Source organism: Brachionichthys hirsutus, chromosome 2 (genome assembly GCF_040956055.1).
Source record: "Brachionichthys hirsutus isolate HB-005 chromosome 2, CSIRO-AGI_Bhir_v1, whole genome shotgun sequence".
Classification (NCBI taxonomy): Eukaryota; Metazoa; Chordata; class Actinopteri; order Lophiiformes; family Brachionichthyidae; genus Brachionichthys; species Brachionichthys hirsutus.
The window spans coordinates 10113382-10134849 of NC_090898.1; the positions used below are offsets into that span (position 1 = coordinate 10113382).

The following is a 21468-nucleotide window of genomic DNA, read 5'->3' on the forward strand; positions in this document are numbered from 1 at the left end:
TAAACCTTTTGGTTGCTCGGCGCGTAGACCCCCTCTCATTGGGCGGTGCGGCTGTCATGTTGCGTGTTAAAGCGTTCACAGCGGCCCCTTTTTAAGGCAGCGATTATGAGGAGTAAGAAGTAGTGATGGGTGAATGATCCCTCAAGGAGCGTATTGACACATTACACAAACTGTGTCGACACTGTGTTGGTCACTCAACAGTGACCTCTGCTGTAGATCTAAAATCATTTCAGGTAATCAAAATGGAAAAAAGATGGAAAAACTTGCACGCTGTAAACCCAACATCAGCCTGTGAAATAATATTTAATCTTTATTGCTAGTCTCTCACTTAAACTATGATCATCTTTGTATAATATCATTTTCTCCACTTGTTTGCTGAGTGAAGTTCTTCATGTGAAGAGTTCAAATTCTGCTTGTTTGTGTAAATTCTCAATGTAAAATATAGCAAATTTGTGTAATTAAATTCAGAGTTAAAATGTTTATGTGGGATTTTGTTAACCAAAGTGTTCAACCATATGAAATAACACTAAAAAAGATTCATTCACACATTTCCGAGAACGATCCATGAATGGGAGCAAAGCGGAAATCCAAAGGGCAACAGCAAACAATGTAATCTCCATCAACGAACCCGCAACAAGTCGATACATTTTGTTTCCTTTTATTTGGCGCGGAACATCCGGACGACACAACTCCTGCATCCGGTCACGTGGGTTTCTGTTAAAGCGATACGCGCACCGATCCGGGGCTTCACGCATGCGCACTCGACACAGTGCTGACGCGCCGGTGTTGTTCGTCCCATCCCTCGCTAGAAGAGCGACCGGAACCAGACGAATCCGGTTGCGCGTCTCTCGGTCCATCGCTTCTTCTGCTCGGTGGTGGCGGCGGCCCACCGGATCTCCGAGGAAGCCGGGGGCTGGATTTGAAACGTCGGCAGGGGGATGCGCTGGTGAGTCGGCAGGTGCCGGAGAGCTCATGTGGAGCAGGTGCTGCATACAAATCAGATTATTTAGACAGATTATTTGGGATTGCAGATGATTTTGTGGCCGTGATCCCGTCGGAATGACGCCGGCGCCGTGATTGAGAGGATCGGCTCCATCACCTCGACTGAAGGCAATCCCTAACAAGAACCATGGCGCGTTCTGCTCCGCGCTGATCTACTTACCGCCTATGAATTGTGATTTCATCTCTGTGGTCGTCGGTCAGCCATGGATGATTTATTCTAAGAGGAAACTGTAATGTTGGATTGGATTCATGGAGCTGCATCTACGACTGCTGAGAGTGAGGTCATTCTAAATGAAGAAACAAGCATGGCATCTTCCCCCCAGTTGAGTGACGCTTGCAGCAGAACACACGATGGTAAACCTGCTGCTTTGCTCTTTAGTGAATCAGCTGTGACTTTTCCAATTCCAGAAAGTTTAACGATGAAAGGAGGAAGAGGAGGAGGTGTGATGAGTGAACCCTTTCTGGCCCAGGACCGGGCCCTTGTTAGTTAGACCCTTGCAAATTCAGGTACCCAACATCTAGATGGATTTAGTGCAATAGCAACACAACAACAACAACAACAACAACAACAACAACAAATAGAGTAGCTTAATGATGTGCGTTGTGCTTCCTTCCTCAGTGGCATCTGTGGTCAGGAGGTGATGGCAGTGCTAACTGAGCTTCACCACCGTTTCTAGCCATCCCTTCAAACCTCCGCCCCCCACCCCCCTCCTGCACACCTGAACCGGCCCTCAGTGCTGGCTCCTCCCACTCCGCTCCTTCTGCCTCTCCTTTCTCATTTCCCTTCCCTCCCCACATTCTCCATCTCCAGCTCAAACCCCCCCCCCCCATAATTTTACCGAACCTCTACAATCCTTTCTTTATTATGGCGTGCTGCGGACGCTCTCTGGACTCCCCGTGCACGCTCATCTTGCTGGTGGGCTTCCAGTTCGCATTTGTTCTCTATTTTTCCCTTGGGGGCTTCAGAGGCCTGGTATCTGTCCTGGTGCACACCACAGAGCCGGAGATCGATTACTCTCGACCCCATGACGTCTACACCAACCTCAGCCATCTGGGAGTGCCGCCTCCACAGCCTCGCAACTCTGGCACTGGACCCCCTGCCACAGGACCGCCGCTGAGAGACTGCCAGATCCCCTCCCCGCTGCTGGGTGAGTCATCGGATAGGATCATCTTTACATTCAAAGCAGTCCAGATGAAAAGCGATACAGCCGTCGTCACCGTAGCACTTTCACTCCTCCGCTTGTTTCCAGTTGGGCCCGTCTCCGTCCATCTCTCCTCGCCGCTGTCTATGGAGGAGATCAGAAAAAGGAACCCCCTGGTGTCGCCAGGCGGACGCTACAGGCCTCCGGACTGTGACCCCCGCCACCACACTGCCATAGTGGTGCCATACCGAAACCGGCAGACCCACCTCCGCGCGCTGCTCTATCACCTCCACCCCTTCCTTCAAAGACAGCAGATCCACTACAGCATCTATATAGTGCAGCAGGTCAGGCTGTGTTCTGAGCGTTTTGCTGGTGAAGCCACAGCAGGGGGGGGGGGGGGGGTGACCCCAGATTACAATCTGGGGTAAATGAAGCACAATCTGCATGGCTTCAGTCGATGTTACTGGATACAATGTGACTCAATATTATCACAAACTAAGGACATGTAAACAAGTAAATATCCGTCGTTTGCTTTGAGGAGAATCATCCGTTGTTCCGTCGTCTGGTGCCCTTTTGCCAGTCAGAAAGTTGTTACCAAATGTTTATATGATTTTTAAATGGATGCATTCATGTGAGCTGTGTGTTAAACGTCGCTGCTTTTATTTTCAGTGGGGGAATGGAACCTTCAATCGAGCCAAGTTGCTGAACGTCGGGGTACGGGAGGCCCTCAGAGATGAAGATTGGAGCTGCATCTTCCTGCATGACGTGGACCTGCTGCCTGAGAACGACCACAACACTTACACCTGCCATAAGCAGTTCCCCACACACCTGTCAGTGGCCATGGACAAGTTTAGATACAGGTAGACGCGCGGTGTGTGTGTGTGTGTGTGTGTGTGTATGCGCATTATTGAACGTTGAGGCGTTGCTGGCTCTTTTACTCAGGATGACTGAGTGCTCCATTAGCTTCAAAACCGCAAATGGTGTGAGGTTGAATCCGAACCGGGCTGGACTGACTGGGACGTCCTTGACTTTGGCTTGATCAGAAGTTGTTGATATTCATTATTCATCATTATAGATCACCAGAGGATGTGACATCTGATTCATTATAAAATTGTCGGCTAGATGAATAATAAAGTGAAAAAAAATGCAGTTTATCGATTTAAAAAGGTTTTGTTGGGCAATAAGAATTTTTTTGCTGGGGCTGATTCTATATTAGACACACGTCGTTGTACGTAGTGGGGAATGTCAAGAACTACGTGAATAAAAAAACAAACAATCTATGCTTGCTGTTCACGTCTGACTTTTGTAACAATAATTCGTGCTGAGATATTATTTTTCAAGATTGAACTTTGGTGCTGTGTCCCTCCCAGGCTTCCATACTCCCAGTATTTTGGAGGGGTGTCTGCGGTGACCCCAGACCAGTATATGAAGATGAACGGCTTCCCTAACCAGTACTGGGGCTGGGGCGGGGAGGATGATGACATAGCTGCCAGGTGAGGAGGGTCAATGTGAACGGAGATGCTTCACCGTCTGAACTCCAGGCGTGGAATTCAGCCTCTCTGCTTATTATTCCTCCTCCTCTTCTTCTTCTACTACTACTTCTTCTTCTTTTCATGTTTACAGTTTCATTACCACATTTTGCTTTTCTGTCCTTTTTTTCCATTTTATATGGCCTCACGCCCTCTCTCGTCTTCTTTTCGCCTCCCCTCCCACGGCTGTGGCTCTGCTGTTTGCCCCTTGAAGTGGGCTCAGTGAGTATGTTCGCATGGACCAGCTCGTAAATCTGGGCTGGGCTGTGCGTGTCGGAGCTTTCAGGCAGCTTTTTGGGCTCGGTTCGTGTCTGTGCTCGCGATCACGGCTCTTCACTCTCTTGATCTTCTGAGATTTGCAACTCGCTGATAGATTACCAGGGTGATGCAGAAGAAACAAGAGATGGAAGAATGGAACCGCAGTGGTTTTCACCACTTGTAGTCCTCGATAGTACGTTTGCCTCATATCTCATCCAAAATTCTGTTTGCTTTCTTTCTTTCTTTTATGTGAATCCCTTAGATGTTGTGTGTCATCGGATTGAGCCCTGCTGTCACTTTGAGATATAGAAATAGCACCGAGGGCGTTGGGCTTTGTTGATCTTAATATTAACCTCCCTGAGATCCAGTCGTCCAGTTTAATGCCTGTGAAGGAAGACCTGCTGTGCGTGCTGAATCCTGTTGTGTGCTGCCCATCCAGGGTTCGCCTGTCTGGCATGAAGATCGTGCGCCCCCCGGTGGCCATCGGTCATTACAAGATGATCAAACATAAAGGCGACAGAGGCAATGAGCAAAACCCACGCAGGTACAGAGGAAACGCAAAGCACACAAGCCTCACGCTGAAATAGATTCTCTCTGATGTAATTTTGCATGAATGTTTCGGATCAGTTGGGCAATCGATTATTATTTATTGTGAATAAGTTCATTCCACTTGCTGACCAGGCATCAGAATAATGTTGTCTTTTCCCATTCATCCAGTACTTTTCTATCGCCAACCCTTCGCATCAGGTATTAAAATAATTAGCTGTTGTTTATTTTTTTCGTTTTTTTGTTTGCATAATGTTTTGCGTGGGCTGGCATCTTTTCACTATTCACTCTGCCAAGCTGACATTTCCTACCGCTGCGGGCGGCGCGCTCACTTGTTCAAAAAGGTATAAAATGTTCTTTTCCGTAAAGCTTCTCAAAGATTTGGTTGGTTTTTACAAACATTCTCTTCTAAGAAATACCAGCAGGAACTTCTGAGGAGAGCCGTAGTCATCGTGTCCTGCAGAGAGACTCAGATGAGTTGATCAATACCATCCTCACGTCTGTCAGCTTTGTATAAAGACTGGGAACAGCTATAGCTTTGCGTTGTCACACACACACACAAAAAAAACATCCATCTGAGTTCACCTATAGATTCATACCCTTTTTTATTGATTAAATCTGAGCAATAGTCAAAAAAATGAAAAAAGGTTACCCAGAGATTATTTCCTGGAACTATTTCCCACAGATCAGAAATACTTCAGATCTCACTTTTTTTGCTCAGCTAACTGTTCCCTAAATGTAAATCTGCCCACAAACCTGTGATTATTATCTCTACCTTTCTAGATTTGACCTGCTGAAGAGGACCAGACACTACTGGCGTTCCGACGGCCTCAACTCGCTGACCTATGAGCTCCTCTCCAAAGAGTTGGAACCTCTTTACACCAACCTCACTGTCAACATCGGAGAAGACCCTCGTCTGTCCCCGGGGAAAACGCCCATCTGGATGAAGATAACAACCGCTGTCCATCAGCGCAACGCCAGCAATTCTGAAGCCAAACGGGAGGCCCGGCAAGAGAACAAAGTGTCTGTGGCGGCAAATTTGACTGTGGCCAAGCCGGCCGGTGAAAAGAGGACACCTGCCCAGGCGAATGCAGGGAATCGAACCACGCAGGACAAAACAGGTGTGATGAAATAGGCTGAAGGATGTAATGAAAGGCCTGCGTCTAATTTGTAGCATAAAGTGGCTTCCCCTCTTCATTTTGATCAGACCGACAAGACGAATCTGTTCTGTTGTGGGACAAAAAGTAGGCCAAGTTATTATGCTCAGTGTGAGTTAGGATAAATGATGTTATGGATCCGGTGAAGACACGCCTTTATCTGGGTCCCCTCTTGGTTTATCGACTGTGCAATGCGACTGACACATGCCTGCGGCGCGGCTCACGACCGGTTTGGAGCCAGCAGAGGAATGGCGAGGTACGTAAAGGTAAAGCTAAATGAATGCGACAGCAAATGTGGAAATCTTCACCCTTCTCCAAAATCGCAACCCGCCTGCTGCCAGCAGACCTCGCAGCTTCATCTAGTTTGCTCCTCCAAAAAAAAAAAAGAAATTGCTGCTGCCAGTTCACCCGACTCCGCAGTGGGTTTGTTTTCTGTGCCTTCTCTCTTTTATGCTGATTTTATAGACTGGTGTAGTTGCAATTGGACGTTGACCTGGGGACAGTTTTCCCTCTCCTGTGTCCCGGAAAATGTTAGAAAGCAGGGAAGTTTATAAGCTGATCCGAGAGCAGAACAAGTGTTTTGTTCCAGGGCGGCCATTTTTTAAATCCGTGTGCAACGATGAAGCGCTGACCAACTTCATTCTCAGACAATTCTAGAGTTTATATTTCTATAGAGAGACTTCTTTATTTCTTTACTGGTTTGTTTTACTTGTCATTTCTTAGAGTGTGGTGCCTCTCTCTCTCTTACTTTTAATTTATAGACAATCAAATCATATAGGAAGATAACTGTATTCAACCACATTACAAAGTATAGAAGTATTATCATTTATCTACACTTGTCAGATAAACATAGACTTGGCATGATTGTTGTTGTCCAGTTTGACTATATTCTTGATACATAGTTAGACCTGTGCTTCTGATATTATCTGTGATTTTATTTTTTATTTATTTGGGTTTAAAATCAGTCAGGTATTTAAAAAAGAAAAGAAAAAGCAAATATTGCAGACAATATTGTAGACAGTTTCAGAAAGGTTGCGATGAAGGACTGTGTATAGATCCAGGTAAACTTTTAACATCTTCACAGAGGGGTTTTTGGTATATTATGAAACACCCCAGTGCATCTAAAAGGTATAAAAGTGTTGCCTCTGCTTTGTTCATTCATCTAGAATGAAGCTTTTTAGCTGTGAAAGATCAAAAATTACATAGTTTTATTCCAAATTAAGACCTGAATGTGAGTAAATTGTGTATCATTTATCATCTTATACTTACCTTTTTTTTTTATCAGCCCTTTTATAAGTTTATTTTTATTTCTCAACTTAGTTCACCTTTCATTGGGGGGGGGGGGGGGGGGGTTATTAGATGAACAAGGATTTTAATCAGCTCACTTGTGGGGTATAAATGTTCTTGCTGCTATTTGTTTAGGGAAATGGTAAACTGTATACTCATAGAAAAAATATATACTGTAACACTACTTTACTCGCGTTGAATTGTGATTGAGCATACTTTCAGGCAATGTATAACTTATGCTAATTTGAATGTATTTTATTGAGTCAGATAGAGACAGGTGACTTCTACAGTGTGTGTGTGTGCGCGAGTGTGTGCGTGTGCCTGTCTACACTGTAGAGCAGATTATTAGTTTTTTGTACCATATCTCCACATTTATCATGTTGACATTGTGCCTCATGAAATGCTGTGTGCCCATACTAAAGGATTTGAAGGCATACTTGTGGGTTATATGTGCGCGCCCTCTAGTGGCACTGTCTGGCACATTCCATTCAAGTAAAGTACCGGTAGGCTGAATGAAACTGCAATGTTGTGACATGAATGTTAATCATTAATATCGGCCATTCACAGATTTCAGCCAATCAAATCTTTGCAGTGTTTTCTGTGGAGTTTTTGAGTTTGTTTGTTTGCTATTTGTAGTATCATGTGATCGATCCTGCCATTTTAAAGTTGTATGGGTCTGAATTTTACTGGTTACTATAACCAAAATCTATGTTGCGAAAGTTATATGAATGAATTTAGTTTTATAGAAAGAATCTATATCTATTTATGATAAAATATCCCCTTTTTCAAAGCCAGAGTGCTGTAAACACAGAAACAAACTGATCAGATCTTGACAAAGTACGCTGAGACAGAGCAAGGGATCATTTCTCAATGTTGCACTACATAATAATTTAGTTGCATCAATATATATTATATCCTCCATTTATCATATTGCCTGGAACAACTATTGAATAACAGGATGTAATGAGACACTGAAAGCTTTTAAGGATGTTATGTAATCTCAGCAGCTTAATCAGATAACTGTGTATTTACCTGAAGATTGTTCTATATTTAATAAACAGGTTAGCTTTTTTTAACAATGTTTTTGCATTAATGTGGGAACAATACATATATATATATTAGTTGGATGAAAATTATCTAGACAACATTAAAACTTCTTAGTAAGCCATTTTTATTTAAAGATGAAGACGTTTGAAATGAGACTTAACAAATACATCTCTTATAATAACGGACATCTGATATCTGTATTTGTAATCATATCATGTTGCCTTTTTTACTGAACTTGTCTTGAAAATTAAAAACTGCATGTATGTGTGTGTGCGTTTAAAGAGCAAGATCAGTAAAAAAGGAATCAGACAAGCAGTGAATTATGATGGACGGTGTGACAGAAAGCAAATATGTATTTCAATAAAATTACATAATCATAAACTGTGTCCTTGCAAAACTCTCTACTAAAAATTCACATTCATGCAATGCTCACCGAGAAGACACTGCACTATAGATACATTAAAAACTTACAGTGATGATTTTAGTCCCCCACACGACTTGAGGCCTCTTAATGAACACAGGCTTTAGCGTCATAGATAATGCTGAAACGGTAAAGTTGCAGAGATGAGATGCTAACTGGTAGATTAGCAGCAATCTTATCACCATTAACCAAGAACCTGTTAGGTTATCATGCATATTGCAAGCGTCAAATGATCAACGTGGGCGTAAAGAGCAGGATTAAAAACTTGGTTATGAGATCATACCTATAAATAGACAGTAACCCGCAGCGCTGTACTTTTGATCTGTTTCATAATCTAAAATGCGGCATGACTCACCAAAAGCGGGCAAAACACAATCCTGAACAGGGTGGACAGAAAAAAGCACCTTGAACCAACCCCAATGGAACGCCAACTTAAGCAGCAGCCTCAAAAAGGACCACAAATAGACTGTCAAAGAACATCCCTGCAATGGCTTCATAAAAAGCATGACTTAAACATAGACTGTACAACTTCATTTAAAAAACAACCACTGTAGCGGTAAGTAACAGTAATGATGAATGTAACGTTAAATACTAGAAGGCAACATTACAATAGCACAGATTGTTAATATTGTCTAAGATTAACCAAAATAAAAATCAGTGAATGCTCATTAAGGTTTGTCATTCTGTGTATTCCCTTTGTCTTTAGGGTCAGGGATGACTCACCTTCAACTGTTTGAACACAGATTATGAGCAAAAGTGTGCCCATTAAGGATATATTTATATACTAATGTATGTATGATTGCTGGAACATGTTGAACACAGGCTGTAGGGCTTCATCGGTTAATGTCTTCTGTTTAATGTGTCACACCTGGAAGCCTTTCTGTGGGGTGTTAGGTGATGCTGCCACTTGGTGATGGCAGCAGTGACAGTTCATTTTGCACGTTCCCTCCAGTAGACTGACACACTGGCCTGCTGAAGCGGCCGTGGCCGGCATATGTGGAGGGCTGAGACCGCCTTTAGTCACCTCATGTTACTGTATAGCACATGTGTCAAACTCAAGGCCCGGGGGGTCAAATGTGGCCCGCAGAGTCATTTTTTGTGGCCCGCGAGAGCTGTATGCAGACATTTGTTTTTGTAAAATGCTGCATTTGTCACACATGTTCTTAACAGCCCACATTTGTTGGTTGTACTCCAGTTCTGCCCCTCTCAACTGTGACAAAAGAGTTTTGAACAAGCTTAATGCCATAACTTGTGTTGGATGATATTTTTCTTTATTTATTATTTAATATTATTTACTTGAATAAGTTTGATTATTGATTGATGGAGTAGTGCGGTTTTCTTAACCTGATCAATTGAAAGGATTTATGTTATAATAACAGCAATAATCTATCCATATATTTTTACAACTATACAATTGAATATGCAATGTTTGTAACTTATTTTTTCCGTTTGATCAGTTCAATACTTAAGCAACATGGCAATAACAATAGCAACACGCTGCAGTCAGGAAATTAATAATCTGCTGGCGGTGACTATTGAAAGTTATTTGAACTTTTTTGTTTTTTTCAGCGTGTGCTGAAATGTTGATCCCGGCTACATATGGCATTCAGGATCAGCACTGGACAGCTCCATATGTAGCCAGCTACATACAGCGCTCATGATTAGCACTGGACAGTATGTAGTTGGCAATATATGTGGCTCTCCAGTGCTGAACCTGAGGGTGAACTGCAGCACTGGACAGCTCCATAGGTAGTCATCAATATATGTAGATGTCCAGTGCTGATCCTGAACTCCATAATAGCCGGCTACATATGGCGCTCAGGGTCCTTAGTGGAAGCTATGATATTACTTCTAATAGTCATTGAAACCATTAGGTAATGCTATATTGGTTGCCAAGTGTGTCATAACCATGACACATACTCCATATATATAGTATAAAATATAAAATATTTCAGTTTGTTTTTAAAGATACATTTAATTGATTTATGACAGAGACACGTCTAAGATTTTGTCCAGCTTTCCCTCTTTTTATTCTGAATCAGTGTCATGATAGTCGTTCACAACATTTGGTTATATAAACACTCCTCGTATTCTGCTCTGAAAATGATCACATCGTTGGAAATGGAATTAAAAGAAATTAGAGGATGTATCAAGATCCTGAGGCGACACGCGCACGGGAGATAAATAATGAGGAGCAAAGCGGATTGTCCGTCAGGGTCTCGTCGCGTGACTGCTCAGCTGCTCCTGTCATTCATATGTGCAGCCTCAGTGGGCAATTTCCTCGGCCGCAGGCCCTTTCGATGCTCACAGCTCATAGATCAAGTGAATTAATTCTGCTATTGTGGCCGCGTGCTGGAGATCTAGGTCATGCAGTTATGGCTGTGTTACCCCCCCCTAAAGTCATATCAACATCCTGCATCCCATCCTCCTTTAAACCTGACCTTGACATTCTCAGGTGATATTCCACACAATAGGGTGTGTGTTTGTGTGTGTGTCTGTGAGCCATTCACCTCTTGTGACACAGTGTGTGTCGGCATGCGTGCCAACATGTCTGTGGACATGTGTGTTTGCATTCATCTGAAGGTAGCATTAGGCGTGATAAGATGTGTGATGAAAATGAATGAGCCTGTCTATACTTAGGGCCTGCCTGCGGGTATGTGTGCATGGAAGAGAGCAGGAGAAGATAGAGAGCACACACAGGAGTGGATGATGGAGGGAGGAGGGATGGAGAGAGAGGGGGGAGGGAGGGTGCAGTGAGGGGACTGTGACGCACACCGATCGGTCCTGCTTGCAGCTGATTGGTCACGGCCACTGCCAGTCAGATGAGCTGAGAGTCAGGGACTGCTAGGAGAGCAGATTATGAAGCAAAGCTCAACCAGCGGCAGTCTCCTTTTATTGTCTCAATGGCTGCACACGCATTCCTCCTCTGCTCCCTCGTCTTGCTGTCCACGCTCAGCCGGCCTGGGCTCTCCTTTGAGGAAGGGCTGCAGCCTGGACTCACCTATGACGAAGTGCCTGAAATCCTGGACAGAAGGTAAATCCATCCTTTCTCGGGCTGCTAACAGAACAGGGGTGTCGGGGAGGTGGGGGGGGAGGCGAGAGGGGATTCATGCAGGGATGCTGGGATGCTGATGTCTTGTCTCAGGGTCTTCCTTTCTCTAAATTGCCTCCCTTCTGTTCATCACATCTCACCTTGGGTGCATTTCATTTCGAATCGTGAATGTGAGAAGCTTTGACGTATTCCAAAGAGCTGAGCTGCGAGGCTTTTGTTTGTCTGAGTCTTGAGGACTGCATCAGACACTGCTCATCGATCACAGATGAGGCTGTTGTCTCTGTAGCATAGAGTTGGTCTGGCAGAAGGGAGCTAAATAAGGCTGGGTGTAATGAGAGTGTAGGGGATATTCAGAGAGGGAGGAAAGGAGGGGAGCAGCGTGGAAGGTAAGTAAACAAGGTTGGGGCAGGGAGAAGAGGAGGATGCATCAGGGATGGTCTGTTGGGGTCTCTTTACTGATGCAGTCTTTGAGACAGAATGGGAGAGAGCGCGAGAGGGTGAGAGAGGATGTGAATTCTAGCCGGCCATGTCTGCAACATGCACATGCAGTACTGTCGGTCAAATCTGGATAAAATAGTCAATGAGCACTCACAACAGTGTCAGAACTGGACTAAGTCAGCAGCCAGGGCCTTTGCCTATGACCAGTACAGACACAGCAATCCAATGACATTATGCCAAAGCCGTGTAAAGGCTCTTGAAACTATGCCATGCGTTGGTGAGCGCAAATGCTCCAAAGCCACAATATGCTACACTTTCTGTTGAACTGTGCTTTAAATACTGCAGTCTCATGTCACTCATACATTGAAGAAATGAATATTATCCTTGTAATACCTTTATATACAAATAAAATAATATTATCTGCACACAAATTCTGCAGAATAGATAAAACAGGATTAGAAATTCAATGAAAATAATCTCATGTGATTTCTTCCATTTCAACTCAATCTAGTGTTTGTGAAGGCCTGACAGATCCCTATCTTCATCCTTCGCAGCAGTCGCTCCTACAGAAAGTTGCTGCATTCATTTCTCCTGGAGTTTTGAGCTTATTCTCCTGATCAAACTTTGTATGCAACTCTGCAAGGCAACAGTTGTGGCTTCCCGTTACGGTACTGTTCTTAGCTCCGACTGCTGTTACACAAGACCAGCCTTTCTTGTCATTTCAAAGGGGTCCATGTCACTGTTTCAAAATGCAGAAGGAAAGGTATGATGACTTAGAGATCTCCTGTGCTGACGGAGTTGTGACAAGATTATATATTGAAAATGCTCAGGAAGCATAATTTTCTGTGGTACTGCGTGATTATACTAGTTTTACTGCTGCTAATACACATCTGTGGATATACTCCTGATGCTGCTGTTTTGTGATGTGTTCTGTACTCATATGTTTTTTGTAACTTTTTAACTAGGGCGTACGCTACAGCATAGCGCTGTAGCTTGCATTTGTCATTGTCATTACTGTTACATGTTGCACGACTTCACAAGAAGAATTCCTCGTCTGTGAACCCTCATTGACAATGGCAATAAACTGATTCTGATTCTCTCTAAAAAGATTTAAGGTTTAACAAATGATAAATGCTAATATTAGCCATATTAACATTGGTATTTTACTACATGGGTATATGTACGCTGTTTTTTTTGCAGATAAACAGATTGTGAAACCTGAAATAGAATAGATTTATATAATCAAGAGCAGTGTGTAAATCCCCATATGGATGCAGTCATGATGTAACCGTGCACACATTTAAACTAAGGTGGAGGGACGATTTAGACAACTTAAATACTCGACCTGACATAAGATTTGGAACGGTAATCATGACCACACTGAAATAGTGGCAGGACATCTAGGTCAGAACCTAAAGCTTAATCTACACTGATAAATCTGAGAGGCTAACATCCCAACAGTGTGGAATAAGGATGTGTTTTTTCTCTTTAGGAGACAATAATTACAATAAACCCGACTTCAGTTCACCTTGTAGACTGTGAAATACTTTAAAAGCTGGGTTGGAAATGCCATGCAGGTATGAGAACAAATGATGCTTGTCAGATACATTACTAATGTTCAGTGCATACAAACTGGTATAAGCTGAGAAACCAAAACCCGAGGAGTCCACATTCAATCACTATATTCTGTGTTATTATAATGACACAAAATATATAAGTACTTAAAACCTGTGGAAAACTAGTTGTTTTCCATTCAGCAAAAAAATAATAATAGAAAAGAAGTTACCATTTGCAACAAAACAGTTCTGAAGCAAGCTGTTGGATGGACTGATCCTGGTTCACATAGAGTCCAAGTGGCTCGGCTCTCGTGTAGGACTTGTTTATAAGTTTGGGTGGCAGACACCACACCCTGTCTCTGCTGAGCAGCAGGTGCACAGAGAAGGGATGCTAATTATAGATCCATCTATGTGCTATGTGCACTGTCTAAACAATAAATATAGACAGAGAAAATGTATTGATCAAGATGCGATTAGATCCTCGCTGTTGATATTTATTTGCCAGACACTACGCAGAAGACCAACAATCGTAAGACATCCAGGTTCATCTTGTTTTTGTCATCTGAACACAAGTGCTAAATGTTGCAGCATATTGAGACACTTGCACATGAGCCAATGGGTGGCTCCCACATGGTTTGATTATATAAAGGGCCTGTTCAGCACCCAGGCACTGTGTTACCGGCTGAGCCAATGATGAGGCCGCAGCGGTTCTGGGTTGCTGACCTCGCGAAACTGGCACAGGAACAAACAACCGGGCTTTATTTTAGTTAGCGTTCACACACTCCTCCAGCTCCTTTCAGCCAGCTGAGGCCTGGGTGTAGGTGCAGAGGAATGTTTATTCACCAGGCTGAGGGAGGGGTCACATATGCATTTATGTTTGCAAATGACATAAACTGTTGTAAATTACTAATTATATTGATTCATAAGCATGTTTATATTTGAACTTTAGATGTCAGCAAAGGATTTTAACCTTTATGCAACTTGCATTTGAACATATCAGTGCAGAACCAAAGTGTGCAGCTTCCGAGAATCTACAATGCTGCTGAGGTTTCAGTCATGAGTGCCAGCTGCCGATGGCTCAGTGCTTTTTGGCAGTGCTTTCATATACACTCATGCTTATCCAGCAATCACCAGAGCAAATGCTAATATTTGGATTTAGCTTAAGATGAAACAGTCGATGCAAACATAGATCGGCTACCATTATCTCTGAACTGCACTGACGGTTAATTTAACTTAACTTGATTTAATTAAAAAACTCACACATTGACTTTCTGGCTTTGCCGGCTGACACAAATTCAGAACCTGTTCCATAGAATGAGTGTTCTGCACACTAGTTACATGCCATGAGATTGAGAATGTTCTTCTGTGTATAATATCACCTGTTTTCTCTTTCAGTTTAGAAAATTAATGGGCAAGCAATAAGACATACTTTTTAAATTATCAATATTTATTGCAATACACCATTACATTTGTTGTGATTTTAATACTGATTGAAGCCAAACATAGTAAATTCAGTGTATATTCTGTAGGCCCAAGCGTGTGAGAGTAACGAGAGGAAAGACATGCTTATGTTTGAATATATTTCCAAAGTGCTTTCCACTTATACATATGTCACTAAAATAACGTTCTCCTACTCCTCTCCAGGCCATTAGTATTTAACACAAGTGTAATGCTTATAGTTAAGTTTCAACTTTATTCATTTGGTGTGCAGAAAACAGTGGAGGTTAGTTTAGCAGCATAAATTAACCCTTGAACTGTCCAAAACACCGTCAGAATGCCGCCAGGCCTTAATCTCTTTATCTTGGGCATCTCTCCACATTTGAGCTGCAGATAACCTGGGCTGTGTTTACCACTAATCCTAATCCATCTGGCACTAAACTACACAATATTGCCCAGGTGGAAACTGCACCAGATGGGTGGATAACTGCTCTAGGCTGCTGGAACTGATATGTCTGGCATTCTGGCCAAAAGCTATCAGGCACAAGACCTGCTAACAGGTCAAGTAAAAATAAAGGTGGGGAAGTGTTCCTCAAAGAGACTACATTATATTTCATTGTGGCATCAGTGCTTGACGACAGCAATATTGACTAGCTTTCATGTGTGAAAATGGAGTACAAAGATTCAGGGCATCCTCAGCCTTTCTTTGTGGCTCTTCCGTAGAGGCTTTTCCTACAAGATCACAGAATTACTACTCGAGTAAAGATGAGACAATATCACAAATGATTGTCTTTATACGCGTTTCTTTTGTTCTACTGTGATTCATGAAACGATTTTGAGTACCTGTGGCCAAATCTGAAGCTCATACGGAAATAATGCCTGGTGAAATCAAATAACATACAAATAACAAATACTACCTGTCGTGCGCACTCACACAGGTTTTAGGGTTTACCTTAAAAGCCCATTATAACTGGCTATTGTGTGGAGATTAGCAAACCTGCTAAGAACATTACTGCAGGAAGGCAAGGACAGGCGACAGTGACACAACGTTAGGTGGACCATCCCAGGAAGCAAACCGGGCAATGTCAGCATGGCTCAGTATGCCGTTTGCAGGTGTATTATGTCTTTGACTAAACATTTAAAGGATCAGATTAAGCTTCAAGAAGCCCATGGCTATGCAGAGTTCAGTTATCCTGGAAGCACGGCAGCTAGGGAAAGCATGTGAAGGGAAAGGAAGTGCTTTGACCCCTGTCCCCTGTGTACTATGTAGGTCAGTCCAACATAAGACACAGACACCGAAACCCTGGCGTAGGCAAGAGCAAATATTATAAGGTTCATAACAAGTGAGTTATTCAGAGTAGTTTGCAGCTGTTCATAAAAGTACATAAAAAAATTAATGTCTGTAAATCATATTGAAATGTTTGTGCACACAATTTTACACTGGGGTCACATTCATACATGTTCCACATGCTATTGTTATTATCATTGTTGCTGTTGTTTTTGTTATTGTTATGTAATTAGTGTCTTTATATACCATGTGACGTGAATGACACTGGGCATAATCATTTTTAGATGTATTTTTTAATAGATAAATCTGTAAATGTGATTTTGTCCCAGTTTTTACTTCAGCTACATCATCATACAAAAAAAAAATAGGAAAAGAACAAGAAAAGAAAAACCATCAATGTTTCCTCCAGTACCTTACAGTGTATTCTTTTCTTTTCTGCAGCAAAGAGAACCCCAAACAAGCTACAAGAATCACATCAAGTAAGTAACAAATCTGCCTTGACACGAGGCTTGATTCAATCACACATGCCAAGGTAACGTTGATCCTGATGTGTTGGATAGATTGTCCTGACAAAATCACTTCTTTCTTCATGTGGACACTTTTTGTTCTACATTGTTAAAGGCAGACAGATTGGGAGATGTGGAGCGAGTGTGAGCCATACACCTCGGTGGAAAGTGTGGCTATATTTAGGTGCAGAACAAAATATGCAGGTGTTCCTTTAAGTTATATAGTCTCAAAACATATGTTTCTTAAACAACATGTTCACTGTGTCTAAGCATCGAACAATAGGGCCTTTACTGTGACTCACTGTGACTCACTGTGATGACGCAAAACAACTGGAAATAGATAGTAGCCTGAGCACAGAGGTACGCTAGGGATCTTGTTGGTGTTTAATATGTATGCTGACATTATCTGCAATGATGCAGTAATGCTTGTGCATGCCTACAGGTCGGGATGGCGGATACGGCTTGGAGAGTGAAGAGATCATTTTGACGCCTGAAGATGAAAACCCACTCAGGAGGATACTGCAGGTATGCATTACGTTTATCCTTCACTTTCTCAACCACCTAACGTCACCGAGCATAATCACTTAGCCATAATGTATGACCTTGATTGTGGGAATATTGTCTCACATTCACCATGAAAACATCCTCGCCACTACCGTCGACTCATAGTCAGTGAAACGGTATGCTGCATCGCCTGATTGATCGATGTGTGTTAACTGTTTCCTGGTAGCGGTCTCTCCAAAGGCATTTTGCAAATTGTCATTTCATTTAGAAAACTCCTAACAAAACTCAACAGTAACAACCCATCAACTATTGGCACTGCCACTTTACATGCTTTCTAAAACAGTTGTGGATTAGCCTGAATTCCCTCCACTGAGATGTAGCCTCTGAGAAAAGAGATTAAAGCGCTATGGAGGGCAGTTTCTGTCTGCACATGCGGGGATGCGGCTCTAACAGCTGCCACACTGTGACATAATAAAAAGGTAGATCGCCCTCTGGAGGACAGTCAACGAATGTAAACCTGCCATTGCTGCTGCTCACTTTGGTTGCCAACTAGCTACAGCTTGTTTATTCATCCTTTGCTCACTTCCTTCATTGACACGTTTGCACAGCCTTTCAACTGGCATCAGCCAGGGATGTCTCACAGCAAGAGGAAGCTGCTCCAGTCTCTGATGGGGCCTTATGGTCCATTAAGCGTGTCTTACAATGGGAAGACCTGCATTTTGTTCAAGGCAAAGCGCCTGGCAATCCGCTACAAGAATCATACCTTTATTGACCTGACTGAGAAGGTCTTCAACTCCAACTCACCCGTCGACACTAAGGGCTCCATCTGTACCAAGGAGAAAGCTACGTAAGTTAAGCCATCGTACACGTTCAAAAGTACATCCTCAAGAGAGCTACTGTAATATAAATCACTGTAATGGTTTAATATTTTCCGCATCAAGCGTGACATTTTAATATCGATGTTCTCATGTTGCCACAGGCTTTCATTAAAGTTTGGAGATGTAGAGGACTTACGAGGTCTAGTCATCAGGTAAAGTGCTCATTTTTACTTCGGAGACATGAGTACAGATGTATTTGTGAGTGTAACTAAAGTGCTGCATTACCTTTACGGCCAGGCTTCAGATGTCGAACACGTTTTATGAGGCAGCTGGTCAAAACTGGTTCACACTGGACAGCGTTCACATCCACTACAACTGGACCCAGGAGGCTACGTTCAACGCTAGTGAGGTCTACGCTCCTGCCACGTCCTCCTACCATTGCCAGCACGTCAGCAGCCTGCACAAATATGACACCCTGCTAGTGCCCAGCTCCCACACTGACACGTCTGCCAACTGGCACATCACTTTCACTGATTTTCAGGTACGCTGTTGCACCAGTGGCACAACTGCCACTATAAAATTCTTGTAGCAGTGATATAACATTATTGTTATATCATAGTCTTCCCTCCATGTTTCCCATGTGTTAGCATATGTCTTTAATTTGCCAGTGGTTTCTTTTTGTATTTCGCATATTTGGCTGCAATTCACTCTGTTTGATTAGCATTTGGACGACTGTCAGTCTATACACTGACTGTTCAGCCATGTGCTACAAATCCATTTGACCAGTGTTTCCGGGCCTGGTAATCCAGTCGTCTTCTTTGGTTTAGCCTGATCTCATCTTTCTGCCTTCTCACTGTGTTCCTCCAGATCCAGGCCTTCAATGTGAAGTCAGACAAGTTTGCATCAGCCAGCGACTGTGCCACTTTTCTGACGCCGGCCATCCTGATGGGTTTGGTGACATCGTTGATCCTGCTTCTTGTCCTAGCCTATGCTCTGCACATGGTGGTACACCTCAAGCACATCGACCGCTATGAGGAGCACAAAGCCACCGTCTACTTCCCCCGTAGTCCGGAGGCCGAATTGCCTGATAAAAACAGCCTGTGAAGGATAAAAGAGAAGCTGGAGGATGACGAAGAAGGGAGAGGGCTGAGAAGCAAGTCTGAGGGGAGTACAAGAGTGATAAAGTATCCTCCACAGAATATTTGTTCAACAAAATGACAACTTTGCCTGTTTATAAGAAAACATTTCAAGTCTTAACTACACACAGCCTGTGGTCTGATACTTTTTCTTCTTTCCTCATTGACTTGCATCTTGGTGTTCATAATTTGAATAAGGCCTTTGGATGTTTGAGTCTCTCCCCAAGAAATGGTTCAGGATCTAAATGCCAAAGGTTAGGGACAGACCCGGGGCTGTGAAGAGTAACAGTATATACAGGCCTTTACCCCAGTCAGCCACAAAAGTCTAGTACCTGTAGCTAATACAGCTAACATCAGATGCTCCTGATTATACATACGGTATGTACTACATGGATCATGTGTCTAATTTCAAGCTTCTAATACACATAGCATTCCAGCATTCATTACAGATTTCTTTGTGTAATACAGCTGCAAGAAATATATCGTTCAAACAGCCACTTTTAGAGGTGAAATAGCCGTATTAGCTGCATGCCATAAAACGCTGGTCTATCAGACTAGCAACAGTGTTTCCTAATAAAAGGGAGAGCCGTGCATGAGTTGCATCTAAAAAAAAAAATCAGATGTCACAACTTATAAGGAGCTTGAAAAGCTTTCAACAGCACGGTAAGGGAACTATTAGGAAGCACTGGTCTAGCACCTGGCTGGAGTGAATGGACCAGTACTACTGGCCCTTCTGAGCCTCTGGCATCTCTAAAGCCAACCCTGAACAACAAGACTGCTGCTTGGAACTTAACTGTGGCACCACTCTTTGCAGACCAGCAAGACAAGAGGGGTTCTACAAACTAGCACAACAATGGTTAGTTGTGAAAGCACTAACAACAAACTATCAAAGACTATACAAGGAACTATGCTGCACAAGACTGCCCATCGAAGGGCATGGCAGGAATGCGGCTCTTGCAATGAATTGACTCCCTGAGAGTCGAGCATTTGGACACGGGAGGACGTGTGTCCTTCACACACACCACTGGGTTTCACCGCCAAAGTGAAGCTACAAAGGAATTGCCATAAGATATGGTGCGAAAGGGTGAGACAGTGTGTAAATGAAAGTTAACTGTTGTCATTATGTACAAAACAAAAACATACATGTACAGACATGTCACTCTACAAAGGTCTTTTTTTATATATACAATGTAATCATGAACCGCTATTAGATACAGGATGGCTATGCTAATCCTCATAACCGAAAGGACATACAAAGCTGTAGGTAATTTAAGATCTCTATAGAATCATAGCTGTTTACTATCTTTAATTATTGCACAGCTAATAAGAATAGATGCTACAGCTTTGTGCTATGAGGATTGGTCAAATATCCACACATACAATTTTTTTCTACAAAGTATTAACACATTACATCGTCTATCTATTTGTTTTAAGCTGAGCAAAACAATGTAAGGTCCAGATTCAACCAATTACAGTACGGCTCCCAACCATAGGACGATACTACGGAACGCCATCCACCCACTGGAATTTAGAGATAGCATTATTATGCCGGACGCCACACTCGCAGCAGTGACAGCATCAGTAAGTCATTACTTCTGATTAAAACACAGCATGACAGTAAATAGACATCTTAACATTCGACACAGTTCTGTCAACCTGTAGCAGTGTGAAATGTGTTCTTTGGTCATAAATGTAACCTACAGAGTTATGAAATGAGAGGATGATATTTATCTACAGACCACCTGATGTAAGATGAACAATAAATGATATTCAGATGAAAAGCGGTGCAGTGTTTATGGTTATAGTCAGTGATGGACAGCCTAAAGTTCACACTGCGTTTTTAAGTCTACTGGTGATGATCAAACTTATTTTGACTGCAAATCTTTTGTTATGTTTAAGTGTTACTTTGCCCACAGATTTCCAACCCAGCTCTGTCTCCCCTCCTTACAGTCTCTTCTATCTTATCTCTGATCTCAAATGTTGGCACAGTTCACCCCCCAACTGCTGCCCAATCGGATATATTCATACATCCTCTGAGGAGGTCCTAACCTGAGCCACCAGCATTGATTGCAGCTGGTTTATTTGAAGCAGCAGGTAAGGCCTTACATAACATGTGAAAACACTCAGCAGCTACATTTAAAGTGTTTGCACCATCATTCTGCATCATGAAGACCAGCTAGAATGGATTCAATTTAAAAAAATGCTGTATTAATGCAGTATTAAAAGTCACTTGCATAACAAATAATGTATTGCTCACAATAGTCAAATATCGTGATATTCTCCTTATCGGAGAGACCATTTGACATTTATTTTCAATTTTCATTGAATGGTAACTCATTTCTTG

At 42.7% G+C, this 21468-nt stretch overlaps 2 protein-coding genes across 2 annotated transcripts; both read left to right on the forward strand.

The window, feature by feature from the left end:
• The first annotated feature begins 1867 nt into the window (after positions 1 to 1867).
• Positions 1868 to 5612, forward strand: b4galt3 (UDP-Gal:betaGlcNAc beta 1,4- galactosyltransferase, polypeptide 3). The gene is made up of 6 exons (XM_068754132.1): positions 1868 to 2150; positions 2253 to 2488; positions 2814 to 3004; positions 3515 to 3637; positions 4371 to 4475; positions 5261 to 5612. Exons 1-6 carry the CDS (start codon positions 1868 to 1870, stop codon positions 5610 to 5612), a joined length of 1290 nt encoding a protein of 429 aa, XP_068610233.1.
• Positions 5613 to 11292: 5680 nt separating this feature from the next.
• atp6ap1lb (ATPase H+ transporting accessory protein 1 like b) lies at positions 11293 to 19092 on the forward strand. Its single transcript, XM_068753042.1, has 7 exons — positions 11293 to 11423; positions 16602 to 16639; positions 17109 to 17191; positions 17779 to 18017; positions 18150 to 18200; positions 18286 to 18529; positions 18856 to 19092. The coding sequence occupies exons 1-7, from the start codon at positions 11293 to 11295 to the stop codon at positions 19090 to 19092; spliced, it is 1023 nt and encodes a 340-aa protein (XP_068609143.1).
• Positions 19093 to 21468: the final 2376 nt, after the last annotated feature.